At 44.1% G+C, this 14,451-nt stretch overlaps 1 protein-coding gene across 1 annotated transcript; it reads right to left on the minus strand.

The window, feature by feature from the left end:
• Window positions 1-892: 892 nt before the first annotated feature.
• PFDN4 (prefoldin subunit 4) lies at window positions 893-14,157 on the minus strand. Its single transcript, XM_045808442.2, has 4 exons — window positions 13,959-14,157; window positions 8,124-8,231; window positions 6,993-7,133; window positions 893-1,293 (listed from the first exon to the last, which is right to left on the minus strand). The coding sequence occupies exons 1-4, from the start codon at window positions 13,980-13,982 to the stop codon at window positions 1,162-1,164; spliced, it is 405 nt and encodes a 134-aa protein (XP_045664398.1). The 5' UTR covers window positions 13,983-14,157; the 3' UTR covers window positions 893-1,161.
• Between the last annotated feature and the right edge of the window lie 294 nt (window positions 14,158-14,451).

Genomic DNA, 14,451 nt, shown 5'->3' on the forward strand with positions numbered 1-14,451 from the left:
CCTAGAAATAGCCCCATTTTTGTGTTATGAGCCTTCCATTGGTATTTTGGTGTATTAGTGCCATCTGCTGGAAAGTTAAGAAACTTAGGTCTTTCCAAATCCCAAGATGTGTATCCTTGCGGGGGGGGGGGGGGGAGGCAGAGAGGGGAGAATAGTAGGGGGGGGTAAATGTACTTTTTAAGAAAAAACCCTTATCTTTAAATACATAGCTGCTTAGCTTCCACATCATTATCAGTATAAATCCCAATTAATTACAAAGCTCTACAATAAAGTTTAAAATTTGTAATAAAGAGGGGCGCCTGGGTGGCTCAGTCGTTAAGCGTCTGCCTTCGGCTCAGGGAGTGATCCCGGCGTTGTGGGATCGAGACCCACATCAGGCTCCTCCGCTGGGAGCCTGCTTCTTCCTCTCCCACTCCCCTTGCTTGTGTTCCCTCTCTCGCTGGCTGTCTCTATCTCTGTCAAATAAATAAATAAAAAATCTTAAAAAAAAATTTATAATAAAGAAAACCCTAAAAATTTCTTCCTCTTGATACATTTCTTGGGTTTCTAAAATAGTCCTTTGCATTCTGCTTTATGTATGAAACGCAACATGCCCCAACATGTCTCAGCACCATCTGGTTCTTTTAACCAAGATCTAGGACACTGATATCTATGTAAGAGACACGTGAAATGCATCTAGATAGAACATTTAGTACATAAATTTAAATGCAATATGTACTTGTTTTTAGTGTCTGACAAAGTTTTGGTGGTAGACAGATACAGTGGTTTCTAAAGTGCTTTCACCACCTCTAAATAGCAGCTGGAAGAGACATATATAAACACGACCCAACCGTTCACTTTTCTTAGAAATAAGAACTGCAACACATATTCTAAATGATAATATAGAAACATAAAAGGTTGCTCAACCGATTTTAATAACATGACATAAAGCCCCTACACTTGATAGAATCGTTATGCAAAATACATAGATGAATACTGTCTTCTTTTAAAAATATAAAATAAATAAGCAAGACATGTGAAAATAGGCAAGTTTCCATTAAATAAATGAAAATTTTAAAAAAAGAAAGTTTTGCTTTCCATATCATTTGAAGAAGGGAAATTATCATTTTAAACAATATTCAAGTTTATTAAACAAATTAAAAAAAAAGTATTATAAAATGTTTAACTGTCATCAGCTTCGAGGTTTATGTTGCTTCCGAATTTTGCATATAACTGAACTTTCAGATCCGCTAACACTCGCTGAATTGACTCCACTCTGGCTTCTAAGGCATCGATTTCTTCTTGCAGATTTTTCTGGGGGAAAAAAATTGTTTAAATTAATCCTGTTCAATGGATGGTTTCTGAGCATCTGTGCATGAAATAATATTTGGGAAGAATTTTAGGTCAAACTTTCTAAACTTGGGACAGGCAGCTAGAGAACACTGATTAATTAAATCTAAACCAAAAGTCTGAATGTGGCCATTTTTAATTCATGATTGATATCTGCTTATTATAGAACAAATCAAGCCTGTCTTCCCAGTTTTTGCTGATTTAAAAAACAAAATGGATAAAAGAAAATTAATTCCTAAATTATCACACCCTAATAAAGAGAGAACCTCTATACAAACACTTCTGGTAAACAGTTTATCAAAGGCCTGGCTTCTAATACAGCCTCTTCCAACTTCCCACAAAAATAACTACGAAACTAGAAGAAAGGATAAAAATTCACACGACCACCGCTAATTAAAAATAACAACTTATAGGTATTCAAATTGGCAAAGAAGAAGTCAAACTCTCTCTTCGCAGATGACATGATACTTTATATGGAAAACCCAGAAGACTCCACCCACAAATTACTAGAACTCATAGAACAATTCAGTAATGTGGCGGGATACAAAATCAATGCTCAGAAATCAATTGCATTTCTATACATGAACAATGAGACTGAAGAAAGAGAAATTAGGGAATCCATTCCATTCACAATAGCACCAAAAACCTTAAGATATCTCGGAATAAACTTAACCAGAGAGGTAAAGGATCTATACTCTAGAAACTACAGAACACTGATGAAAGTCACTGAAGAAGACACAAAAAGATGGGAAAACATTCCATGCGCATAGATCGGAAGAATAAACATAGTTAAAATGTCTATGCTACCCAGAGCAATATACACTTTCAACGCCATCCCTATCAAAATACCAATGACATTTTTCAAAGAGCTGGAACAAACAATCCTAAAATTTGTGTGGAACCAGAAAAGACCCCAAACTGCCAAGGAAATGTTGAAAAAGAAAAACAAAGCTGGGGGCATCACGTTGCCTGATTTCAAGCTATACTACAAAGCTGTGATCACAAAGACAGCATGGTACTGGCACAAAAACAGACACATAGACCAGTGGAACAGAACAGAGACTCCAGAAATGGACCCTCAGCTCTATGGTCAACTAATTTTTGACAAAGCAGGAAAAAACATCCAGTGGAAAAAAGACAGTCTCTTCAATAAATGGTGCTGCGAAAATTGGACAGCTATATACAAAAGAATGAAACTGGACCACTCTCTCACACCGTACACAAAGATAAACTCCAAATGGATGAAAGACCTCGACGTGAGACAGGAATCCATCAAAAACATAGAGGAGAACATAGACTGTAACCTATTTGACACTGGCCACAGCAACTTCTTTCATGACACATCTCCAAAGGCAAGAGAAACAAAAGAAAAAATGAACTTTCGGGATTTCATCAAGATAAAAAGTTTCTGCGCAGCAAAGGAAACAGTCATCAAAACAAAGAGGCAACCCACAGAATGGGAGAATATATTTGCCAATGAAACTACAGATAAAAGGCTGGTATCCAAGATCTACAAAGAACTTCTCAAACTCAATACACGAGAAACAAATAATCAAATCAAAAAAATGGGCAGAAGATATGAACAGACACTTTTCCAATGAAAACATACAAATGGCTAACAGACACATGAAAAAATGTTCAAAATCATTAGCCATTAGGGAAATTCAAATCAAAACCACATTGAGATACCACCTTACGCCAGTTAGAAAGGCAAAAATTGACAAGGCAAGAAACAACAAATGTTGGAGAGGATGTGGAGAAAGGGGAGCCCTCTTACACTGTTGGTAGGAATGCAAGTTGGTACAGCCACTTTGGAAAACAGTGTGGAGGTCCCTTAAAAAGTTAAAAATTGAGCTACCCTATGACCCAGCAATTGCTCTACTGGGTATTTACCCCAAAGACACAGACATAGTGAAGCGAAGGGTGATATGCACCCCAATGTTCATAGCAGCATTGTCCACAATAGCTAAATTGTGGAAGGAGCCTAGATGCCCTTCGACAGACGAATGGATAAAGAAGATGTGGTCCATATATACAATGCAATATTACTCAGCCATCAGAAAGAACGATCACCCAACATTTGCAGCAACATGGATGGGACTGGAGGAGATTATGCTAAGTGAAATAAGTCAAGCAGAGAAAGACAATTATCATATGGTTTCACTCATTTATGGAACATAAGGAATAGCAGGGAGATTGGCAGGAGAAGGAAGGGAAGAATGAAGGGGGGTAATCAGAATGGGGAATGAACCACGAGAGACTAAGGACTCTGGGAAACAAACAGGGTTTCAGAGGGGAGGGGCATGGGGGATGCGGCTAGGCTGGTGATGAGTATTAAGGAGGGCACGTATTGCATGGAGCACGGGTGTTATACGCCAACAATGAATCATGGAACACTACATCAAAAACTAGTGATGTACTGTATGGTGACTAACATAACATAATAAAAATTTATTTTAAAAAAAGAATAACAACTTAGAGTCAGAATCTGGGAGAAATTTTCACCAACTGCGTGGTCCCTGGAGCCACTTTGAGAGGGAGTGCTAACAAGGGCCACAGAGCAGCGCTGCCCACATGAAATGCAGGGAACGCAGAAGTTGCTTCCTGGCCAGGATCAAAAAAAGGATTTCTCCAGCCGGCTCAGTGGGTTAAGTGTCTGCCTTCGGCTCCGGTCATGATCCCAGGGTCCTGGGATTGAGTTCCACATAGGGCTCCTTGCTCAGTGGGGAGCCAGCTTCTCCCTCTGCCCCCTGCTCATGCTCGCTCTTTCTCTCTCACTAATAAATAAAATCTTAAAAAAAAAAAAAAAAGGATTTTTCCTAAACATGACCAAAAAAATACTAAGTCACACACATGACATTAACATCAGGAAGAAGGGAAGAATGCCTAGTATTGACAATGTTATTCTTTTAGAAATCTGGCGGATGAATCTCAAAGTACAGCCCCCAGATCACTTGGAAACTTGTTAGAAACCCAAATTCTGGGGCTGCACTCCAGGCCTCCTGATTTGGAAATTCTTGGGATGTCAGTGATTGGAATTTTCAACAAGGCCTCTGGGGGACTCTGACACATGCTAAAAGTTTGAGAACCACATTGCAAGAAACAGAAATAAGATGTACAGGGGCGCCTGGGTGGCTCAGTCGTTAAGCATCTGCCTTCAGCTCAGGGAGTGATCCCAGGGTTCTGGGATCGAGCCCCGCATCAGGCTCCCTGCTCCTCTGGGAGCCTGCTTCTTCCTCTCCCACTCCCCCTGCTTGTGTTCCCTCTCTCGCTGGCTGTCTCTCTCTCTGTCAAATAAATCAAAAAAATCTTAAAAAAAAAAAAAAGAAAGTTGTACAGCTATTAGAAAGGAGATAAAACTTCTCTATCCAGAAAACTCAGTTCATGAGTGAGATTATAACATGCAGGAAAATTATTTTAAAAGCACAAGTCCTGGGGCGCCTGGGTGGCGCAGTCATTAAGTGTCTGCCTTCTGCTCAGGGCGTGATCCCGGTGCTCTGGGATCGAGCCCCACATCAGGCTCCTCCGCTAGGAGCCTGCTTCTTCCTCTCCCACTCCCCCTGTTTGTGTTCCCTCTCTCGCTGGTTGTCTCTGTCAAATAAATAAATAAAATCTTTTAAATAAATAAATAAATAAATAAATAAATAAATAAATAAATAAATAAAATAAAAGCACAAGTCCTATCATGCATCACTCGTTTCTTAAAAGCCCCTGAAAGGCTCCTCTTCGCCTTAGGGCCAGGTGAGCAAAAACTGCAGCCCACAGGCCAGACCTGGCCTGATGCTTGTTCATGCAGTTTTCCTGGAACGCGGCCATAGGCACGCATTTACACATCCTGCTTTCACAGCAGTTGTGACAGAGCCCGGGTGGCCCACAAAGCCTGCGATATCTGCCGTCTGGCCCGGCACAGAATGTTTGCTGACCCCTGCGAAAGTCAAGTCAACTTATCAACTCGATGGACAGAGTTCTTCAAGATGTGGCCACAATTTCAGATGCTCCCGAATCTCCAGCAAATTAGAACTTCTCTCAGTTGTGTTTTGTGCCATGATCTTTCTATGACCATTTACACACGACCATCGTACATCAGTCTGGAACATCCTGTCCCCCATTCTGGCAAATACCCACTTACTGCTGAGTCGCTTCCTTCCCAGAGAGCCCCTCCTGACCACGTGCACTCCTTTGCTCTATGTTCTTACGCACCTCTAGGCCCACACCACCTTCCACTCATTACTGGTTATGCTTGCTGAACTCTCTCCTTCCATTTACACTATCTACTCCCTGCAGGCAGGAACCAGGCCCCCCCCCCCGCAGCCCGCCCCCCCCGCCGTGCCCCAGTTCATGGCATACCCTGATACAGAGTAAGCACTCAACAAATACTTCTGGAATGAATGAATGAATGAATGAATGAATGAATGAATGAATGAATAACAGAATAAAGGTTCACTAGCTGTGGGGGGGGCGGGGAGGGTGGCATGTTCACAGCAGTGACAAAAACCATAAACTATCTTGAAATACTTCCCACAAGATGGTTAGGATGGGTAAAAAAGAATAAAATTATAAAATTTTACTGTGAAAGAAAAGATTTAAACACAAGGGGAAACACCAATGTTTCTGCATAGGAAGACTCAGGAGTAAAAATGTTAATTCTTCCCATGGTTTATTAAATATGGGTTTAATTCGGAGGAATTATTGCTTTCTATGACATTTGAAGAAGGAAGACTAACATTTTAAGTAATATCCAGATTAATTAAGCAAACTGCAAAAGAATTAGAAAATGTTTGATTGCCATCAGCTTCTCATGCACAATGTGACTGCTCCTTTCAGAGAGTTGGACGGCGTATGAGTCGGAAACTAATTTCATATCATGTCTCAGATGCCTCAAATGTTGTCAATAAATCTGACCCAGGAAGGCCACCTGTCTGGTTATTTCCTTAAAAGAATTTCCTAAATGTGAAAAAGACTCAGGTGTAAGAATGCTCACTGCAGCATTACTGTAGGAAAATACTGGAAACAAATGCATGCTAACAGGAGGGCAGTGAACAGAATTGGTGTCCACCAGCATCACCTCCAACAGTTGTCAAAAATGATGGTTTTAAAGCATGTGTGCTTGCCCCAGAGCAGGCCCCCGATGAAGATTTGTTGGGCAAATGAACATTAAATAGAACAAGAAAATACTTCTGGTGGGAGGCTGACTGACCAAAATGGGAAGCAAACCTACACAGAGAAAAGAGAAGGTGAAAACATAAAAGAACCAATGAGAATGTTCATTATGGATGATTACTTCTGGGTAATGGGATCACAGGCCATTTTCCTTTTCTACCTTATAATATTCTACAGTTTCCCCACAGTTAGTTTAGAGCATGGGTTCTGCAGTCGAAAGGCCACTCCCTCTGTGTCACCTTGAGTAAGTCCCCTGACCTTTCCTAGCCTCTACCCTTCAATTCTAAATTGGGATGAACCGTCCCAATCTCAGAGCCCTTGTCAGGACTGAATAAGATCATGCCTGCAAGGCTCTCACGGCATGCCTGGGACGTTGTAAAAACCCGTGGAGTACTGTTACCTAGCACCCGTTATTTCCCTACACCTAGAACTGTGTGTTCTTTATAACACACACCCTCACAGGAGCGTTAGCCTCCCTCACCCAGGGAAAGACTCCACCATACCTTTGCTTCTTCTAACATTTCCTGTGTTTCTTCTTGAGAATGGCTAATGAAAACATCACCAATTTGATAAGGTATCATTAAGCAATCATCATCTGCAAGCATGATATCCTCACAAGCATCTTCTAAATTCTGGAGTTGTTTCTAGAAACACAAAAGCAAACAGCAATGAAAAGCACACTCAAAGTTCCCTTATAGAGGTGAGTAGCCAATTTTAATTTGGGGACATCAACTCTGTGAAAGACCCTTTCGCAAAGGTATCATCGCACTAACATAAGACTTTCTTACATTTCTCGATGGCATTTCCTAAGGAAGTGCTCAAGAACTAACTCATTGTCCTCTAGCTCCTTCCACATTGCTACGAGCACCGGTGGGGGACAGTGGGCATCTGTGGCCGCTCAAAATGTCCTCCTACCCTAGCAGTTCCCACCGGGTGAATTCTGCCTTCCTGCGGCAGAACGGAAACAGAACAAACCGCCATTTCTCAGCCTCGCCTGATGAGAGGATGAAAGCAGCTATGAACTTAAATTCCACCAGTCAGCTGCCCTTGAACTGCACCTCAGCTCAGACGGTCACCCACGGAGAGCCTGGGCACAGGCCTGACGTGCGGGGCAGGCAGGGCCCGGGGTGGCCCCTGCTGGAGGCGGCGGCGGGTTCTGGGGTCCCTGGAAATGGCAGCAGTTCCATGGCCAGCCATGTTCTCTGAGAGGCCAGCCCAGGCTCACCCCTCAACAAGTTGAAAGTTGTCACACAGCCCTTCAACAAGGTCTTTTTTCTTAAACTGACTACAGTGGATTATATCATCTGCAATAAAGTGCCCAGAGAAATAGAATCACTATTACTGAATTCAGTTTTGAAAAGCTGTAGAATAGGGGTGCCTGGGAGGCTCAGTCGGTTAAGGGTCTGACTCTTGATTTCAACTCGGGTCATGATCTCAGGTTTGTGGGATCAAAACCCACATCGGGCTCCATGCTGGGCGTGGAGGCTGCTTAGGATACTCTCTCCCTCTCCCTCTGCCCCCTAACACCCTGCTTTCGCACCCGCTCTCCCTCTCTCTCTCAAAAAAAAAAAAAAAAAAAAAGCCATAGTATAAAGACCTTTCATTTTTCTTAAATAAGATAATCTCTTTAATACCTTTTTTACTTCTATTTCCTCCTTCAGCTCTGTGATTCTACTTGTATTCCGTGCAAATTTGTTTATCTTTTGTTGATCTTCAAAAGTAACGTTGACATCTTCTGCAGCCTGAGAAAACATTTTGATTTTTTGTAGAATTAATTTTACTGGCGAAGTTACACGTTAGCTTTTTACATAACTCTGAAATAATTCAATAAACGATTTGCCCTCATACAGTCAAGAATCACAGAAGGTACAGAGAATCACAAACACAGGCCTTGTAAGTTTTTGCTCCAGCAGCTCAGGGTTTGTTCATACATCCGTCATCTCTTGTGATATTCTACGGAACAATGCCTAAGCTACAGAAACATTTCAAATATAAACAATTAAAAATAAGTCCTGAATCAAGTCAGCCAACTTTGGCCCTGAGCAGAATTTCTTGAGTTAGAACATTTTTTCATCCAAATAACCCGGGGAGCAAAAATGATGTGGTAGTGAGTTCTGGTAAATGCTTCATACCAGTTTCTGCTTTCAGAGTTAAAACCTGCATAAGTTTAGAGCAGTTGTCAGAAATCTGACAGTTTTTAATGTTTAATGCAAATGATTCACTGGCCCGAAGGTTACTACGCATTTCAGAGGCTATATACCACACACGGTAAAAATCATGTTTCTTCTAACACAGAACATGTTTACATGTCTTAATTAAGAATAAGGTATAATATACTATAAAATGATTAAAATCAAATATTTAAAAATATTTAGTGTGATTAAATTTGTAAATAAAATTAGAGTACTTAGATGACATACAGTATCTATAAAGTCATAAAATAACTAACATTTATTGAGCTCTTACTACGTATCAGGAACTTTCTCAGTGCTTTATCATCACTGCTAATCCTCCAATAAATCTTAGTAAGTAGGATCATTCGGAAGTAGCACCATTTTACAGAGGGAGAATGTGTGGCCCAGAGAGGGTAAGTAATTTCCCTAAAGTCACACAGCCACTAAGTGGTGGAAGTCGACTTCAACCCAGGAAAGCTGACTCACGGGACCAGACAGGTCCACTAGGTCTTAGAAATTGAAGGTGTGCACACGCATGCAATCACGCACATTTGTAAGAGTCAACGGGAAGTCCTTTGCTTTCATCTGATTCTCAAAGGGGGACCACATATTAAACAAATAATAATAAGATGAATACCGGATTCTCCTTAGAGTTTCCCCTTATTTATAAAGGAAGAACAAGAGTACTTGATTATACTGTCAAGGAGGAAAGAGAGAGAGCATCAACAAAGACTATTTTTGCTCTTTTGTAATGATTCACAACTACCACGGCTCATCCCTTCGCCTGGTCTCTCGTGACTGGTCACATAAGAGATGTACACTTTTATTTCTCCAGAGGTTGAAAGACAACCTGTTGGGTCAAGCAAGATTGGAGCTCAGTGGACAGAACACCAAGGCAGACACCTGGAACTCAGCCCTCCCCCGTCCTGGACTCTCATCACACAGCAAACACTTCGACATCCATCAGGCTCAGCATCAGAGACCCAGAGGAGATCCTGAAAAATATCCTTTATATCACGATACATATAGCTGTGAATGTTCAACCTTGTGCACGATTGTTAAGAATCTGGAGGTTGGGAAACACTGAGCTGCACTATAGAAACCAAAGGGAAGTCCACATTCAGATATCTTGGCATTCGAGTGATTCTGCCTACATAAGAAGTAAGCAATTCCTGAAGCAAACGGGAATGGAGAATTCTAGAGAGTTCCTGCTTGCCTGCAGAGTTTAAATACTGAGGGCCTGAAAACTTGAATATGTATTTATAGATGCACTTGTCATCCTGAGGCTTGAACAGGGTAATTCCCATGAAAGCAACTACCACGGGGCTGGCCTGACACACAACTGAGGCTAATACATTGTTTCTGAATTTGAATCTAAATCCTGCTTGATCAGACTCACATACACACAGTTTCTGAAAAGTTGTGAAGGACTTTGGCCACCTGTTTCTATCCTTCCAAAGCAGGCGTTTCCTGTCCTAGCCTCACCGCACAGCAGCCCCCAGCGTGTACGTGGGATCTGGAGTCTGTTTCCTTAACGGTGGTTTTCTCACTGGGGTTAAGGGCTACAGTCGGCGTGTGAGGCAGTGTGTGAAGTCCGTGGTTAAACTGCACGCCACCCAGGGGAGTTCTGTTTACAGCAAAAAGTGAGAAGTCAGCACCTTCCGTGACTAATGCCAGTGGCTTCTGTTTTCATCTCACTGTTCTGGAACACTCCTACATTGCGTGAAGCTTCATTTTGGCGGGGAGGGGCTAATTCTTAACTGCGGATCCACAGACACTAAGAAGTCCATTTAGCCCCTAAAACTGTGTGCAGCATGGCAGATCCTGTGTGTGCATTCTTCTGGAAGGGTCTTCACAGTTTTCCTCAGATTCTCAAAGGGATCCACACCCCCAAAGGTTAGGGACTCCTGCCTTAAGAGAAGCCAGCCAGTTGTACTCATTCACTGCCGCTCACAAAGTCACGAGAACTCAAAGAGGAAGGAGGTATTTTTTTATTTGAGGCAGCACAGAGTGGTCGAACTAGTAAATGGATTCAAATCCAAGCAGGCAGGAACCTGGACAAATGATTCAATTTTTTGTAGCCGCCTCAGGTCTGTTACCTGTAAAATGGTAGTTCCTACCTTGCATGGGTGATAAAAGGAGGACCTGCGGACGGAGTCACCTCTCAATAAATGACAGCTGAGTGCTTTACTTCCTGAACAATGTTTACCAAAAAATCATTAGAGAGGAAGAACAGACAAAGATCTAGAAGAAAATTCTGCTAGGCCAGGGAGAAATATGACAGCTCAAGATTCAAAGTGGAAATTAAAATTCCCTGGACCCTGGCTGTACCCTTTCCCTCAGACTCAGCATCTTACAGGATTATGAGAGGAAAGGGAAGCACAGTCAGTCTTGCCCCGCTGAGCATTGGCTATTACCAGCAGAAGGTGGACAGCTGAGTCCATCAGTGTTCTAAAAGCCCAGGAGAAGGAAATTCTGGCCCATTTCAGTCTGCCTTTATTTTTGTTTTTCAAAGGTGTCTGCCAAGTCTCCATGATATAAAATTGTTGCTTTGTATTTTTATTCACTTTTCACGCCTACAGCACAGTCATTCATTTAACAACTACTTGGTAAATGTCTCCCACACGCCAGAGAGCTGCCGTAGTCCGACCCTCGTGAACAGCTGTAAGCTCACATTCTAGCGAAGGAAGTGGGCAAAAGACAAGGTGAACGAGATGATGCTAGACGATGATGATACACGTGATGGGGAAAGCAAAACGCTGTAGGGGTCGGTTGCAAGTGCTGGGGGCTAAGGAGTGAAGGGGGCTTCCTTAGATAGGGAAGTCAAAGATGGCCCCTCTGGGGAGGGGACGTTTGTACTCAGGATCAGGGACAGAAATCAAACACAGTCCTCTGATGGCCAAGAACCAAATCTTGGAAAGCAAATCGTTGGAGAGGAGAGGACGGAACCACTACACCTAAGCACTCACCAGAAAAGCCATGACCCATTGGGATGTAAACGTGTTACAAATGTGAAGTACTCCGAATTCAAACAGTTTTTATTAAACTCAAAGGGCTATCCCTATGATATTTCAAGCTCACTCACTGACGTGCCTGTATGCTCCCAGGGCGGGCACAGAGCCAGAGTGTATGTGCAGTTAACCTATCAGAAATTGTTCACAGCACTGGAAGACACCTGCAGGAGGCTAGGGCATTTGTCATGTCAGTCTTACTAAGAGAAAGAAGAAAATCCTTCATGCTCTGGCCGCCACCCACCCCTCAGTATGTTCATTTACTCTCTTGGCTCAACCTCCCCCGATTCTCTGCCATTCTGGCCACCCTTTCTTTAAACGCACCCTGGGTCTCTGCAGGTGATACTCCCCCTCTAGAATGCCTCATCCCTTTCCAACATTCTCTTCCCCTCCTTATGTCATCGTATAGATCACACCTTCTCACGAAGGCCTTCTTTGGTCACAAAACAGACCTTACTCCAGCCCTCATGTCACAAGTCCTTTCTGTCATAGTCCTTAGCAGAGCTGTAAGTTCTAGTCTTGTGTGTGACTATTGAGTAATGACTGCTCTCCCCCAGAACGTAAGTTCTACAATGCCATGAGGATAAGGGGATAGAAGCATTAGTATTGCTCATTGCTGCTTATCCCCTAAATCTGAAATTGTGCCATATCACATGCTCAAAAAGTTTGCTGAATGAATGAAAATATGTTGGTAATCAAAAGTTTTGCCAAGTCCAAGGTTCAAATCATTTTTCTACCATTCCCTCAACCTTTACTTCATCTCTCTGCACTTTGGTTTGCACACCTGTCAAACGGGGGGGGGGGAGTGGATACAACTAGTATCATCTACGGAATTAAACACCATACCTAACAAACACCATTAAAATACAAGATAGAGGCAGTGTGCATCTCACAGTTTCATACTCATCTGAATCACCCTAACCCTGACCCCTACCCTGGCACTCAATAAGAATTTGTGGATGACAGACCAACAGAGTGAGCAAATCACCCTGGTTTGCCTGGGGCAGTCCTGGTTTTCTGCACCCTACAACAGAAGCAGGTGGCTCAGATTATGCATATTGCTGAGTAGGAGAGCCAAGGAATTTGAAGTTGAATGCAAGCAAATCCCTTTAGCCAGGGGACTCTCATCAGACACCATGGAAGTTAAAAACACGGGCTCTAGAGTCAGAATGGTTGTGCTCACTTGAATCCTAACTTTGCTGGGTACTTTAGCTGCCTCCTCTGTAAAATAAGGATAAGCAGAATCTCTCTAAAAGGACTGTGGATTAAAATAATGCATACAACTCGCTTAGACCTGTGCTTCCCTAGCGCACAATAAAAAGGAAAGCCTCGATAACTATCAGATGTTATTCTTTCCTTGCCCCCTTCCCATTTTATTTTTCTTCTCTCTAGATATTTTTAAGCACCTGTGTAGACGCAGTGAATCATAAGCTGTAAATAGGAGTTCAGCTTGCTTAGTAGGATAAAAGGTGGGCTTTGGGAAAAACAAAATAAAACCTGAGTTCGAACTCCAGCTCTGCTTATTAGCTGAGTCACTTTGAGGCCACCAACCGCTCTGTTAAGTTTCTCCATCTGTAAAGTGGGAGGAAACCGTGTCTTTGCTAAGTTGCCGGGAGGCTCAGAGATAATAAACAGACGGCTTCTTGCCCCTGGTCCGCCGTCTATCCTCAAAATACAGAGTTTTAATCTTGGAGACACAGGAACATCGAGTATGGATGTGGGTGGCTCAGGGCTACACACAAGCGCTCTGGGGCCAAACAACCTGGGGATGCAGGGTCCTGCTCTGCTCCTTACAGCTGTGTGACCTTGGGCAGGTGACTCCACCACTCTGGGCCTCTGCTTCCTTACTTGCAAAGGACGGTGCCCGTAGCACCCATGCTTGTGGACTTGGGAAGGTTCAATGTGACAACCCAGGTAATATGCCCAGCGTGATGGCCAACCGCAGTCCATGGGACCTTCCGCTTCTCCCACCGCAACGACAAGGCCTGGGCCGCGGGGTCCTCAGGCTCTCCACGGCCGTCCTCAGCACCGCGAGAAGCGACCCAGAGGCCCCCGAGGGTCCCGGCCCGGCTGCCCCGCCTCGGCGGGCCGGGAGCCTGAGAAGACATCCAGGGAGCCTGGCGCGGGGAGGCCTCGCCGCGGCGCTGCCCTCAGGGCCGGAGCCTCGGCCTCGGGCCCCACGCCGGGCTTCAGAGCCGCACACCCCAGGCAGCCCGCGCCTGGCCCCCGGCGGCCAACCCCCGCCCGCTGCCCAAGCATCCCGCACCCGGAGCGCCCCACTCACCGCCTTCTTCATGGTGGCCGCCATCTTGGGACTGAACTACGGCGCGCGGCAGGGAGGGCCGCAAGGGCGCGCTCCAGCCCCGGGCCGCCTCTCGCTCCCTGTGGGCCCAGACCTCCCCCCAAATACAACACTGTCCCCATATTCCTTCCTACTGCATCTTCGACCCGTGATTCTTAACGTCCGGGACTCAGGGAGGAAACAGATCCTGGAAGGACTTGGTACATGCCAATTAAAGGCACAGGCAACGCCCTGTGGGCCGACAGAAAGTGGGGGGTGTGGCGAACGGCCCCAGGGTCCCACGGCGGGCAGCAGGGGGCGCCCCGCGCAGTGGGGCGGTGTTGGGGGCGGGGCCACGAGGGGACGGAAGGGAAGTTCTCTTCCATCTACGCCACAAACTTTGTAAGAAATCGGTATACCTTGTTAAAGAGAGATAAAAACAAATGACCTTGGCTCTGGGATGTGAGATGTATGTGCCCTGATAATTCGCACGGTA

The sequence above is a fragment of the Ursus americanus genome, chromosome 22 (assembly GCF_024610735.1).
Source record: "Ursus americanus isolate L20-20 chromosome 22, mUrsAme1.1.p, whole genome shotgun sequence".
NCBI classification, from domain to species: domain Eukaryota; kingdom Metazoa; phylum Chordata; class Mammalia; order Carnivora; family Ursidae; genus Ursus; species Ursus americanus.

Excerpts from the sequence above, each read along its gene's own strand:
- PFDN4 (XM_045808442.2), bottom strand. The coding sequence starts at position 13,982 with ATGGCGGCCACCATGAAGAAGGCG. Across the intron at positions 8,232-13,958 it reads CGGCCACCATGAAGAAGGCG|GCTGCAGAAGATGTCAACGT; the intron begins GTGAGTGGGGCG and ends ATGTTTTCTCAG. Across the intron at positions 1,294-6,992 it reads AAATGTTAGAAGAAGCAAAG|AAAAATCTGCAAGAAGAAAT; the intron begins GTATGGTGGAGT and ends TTTTTCCCCCAG.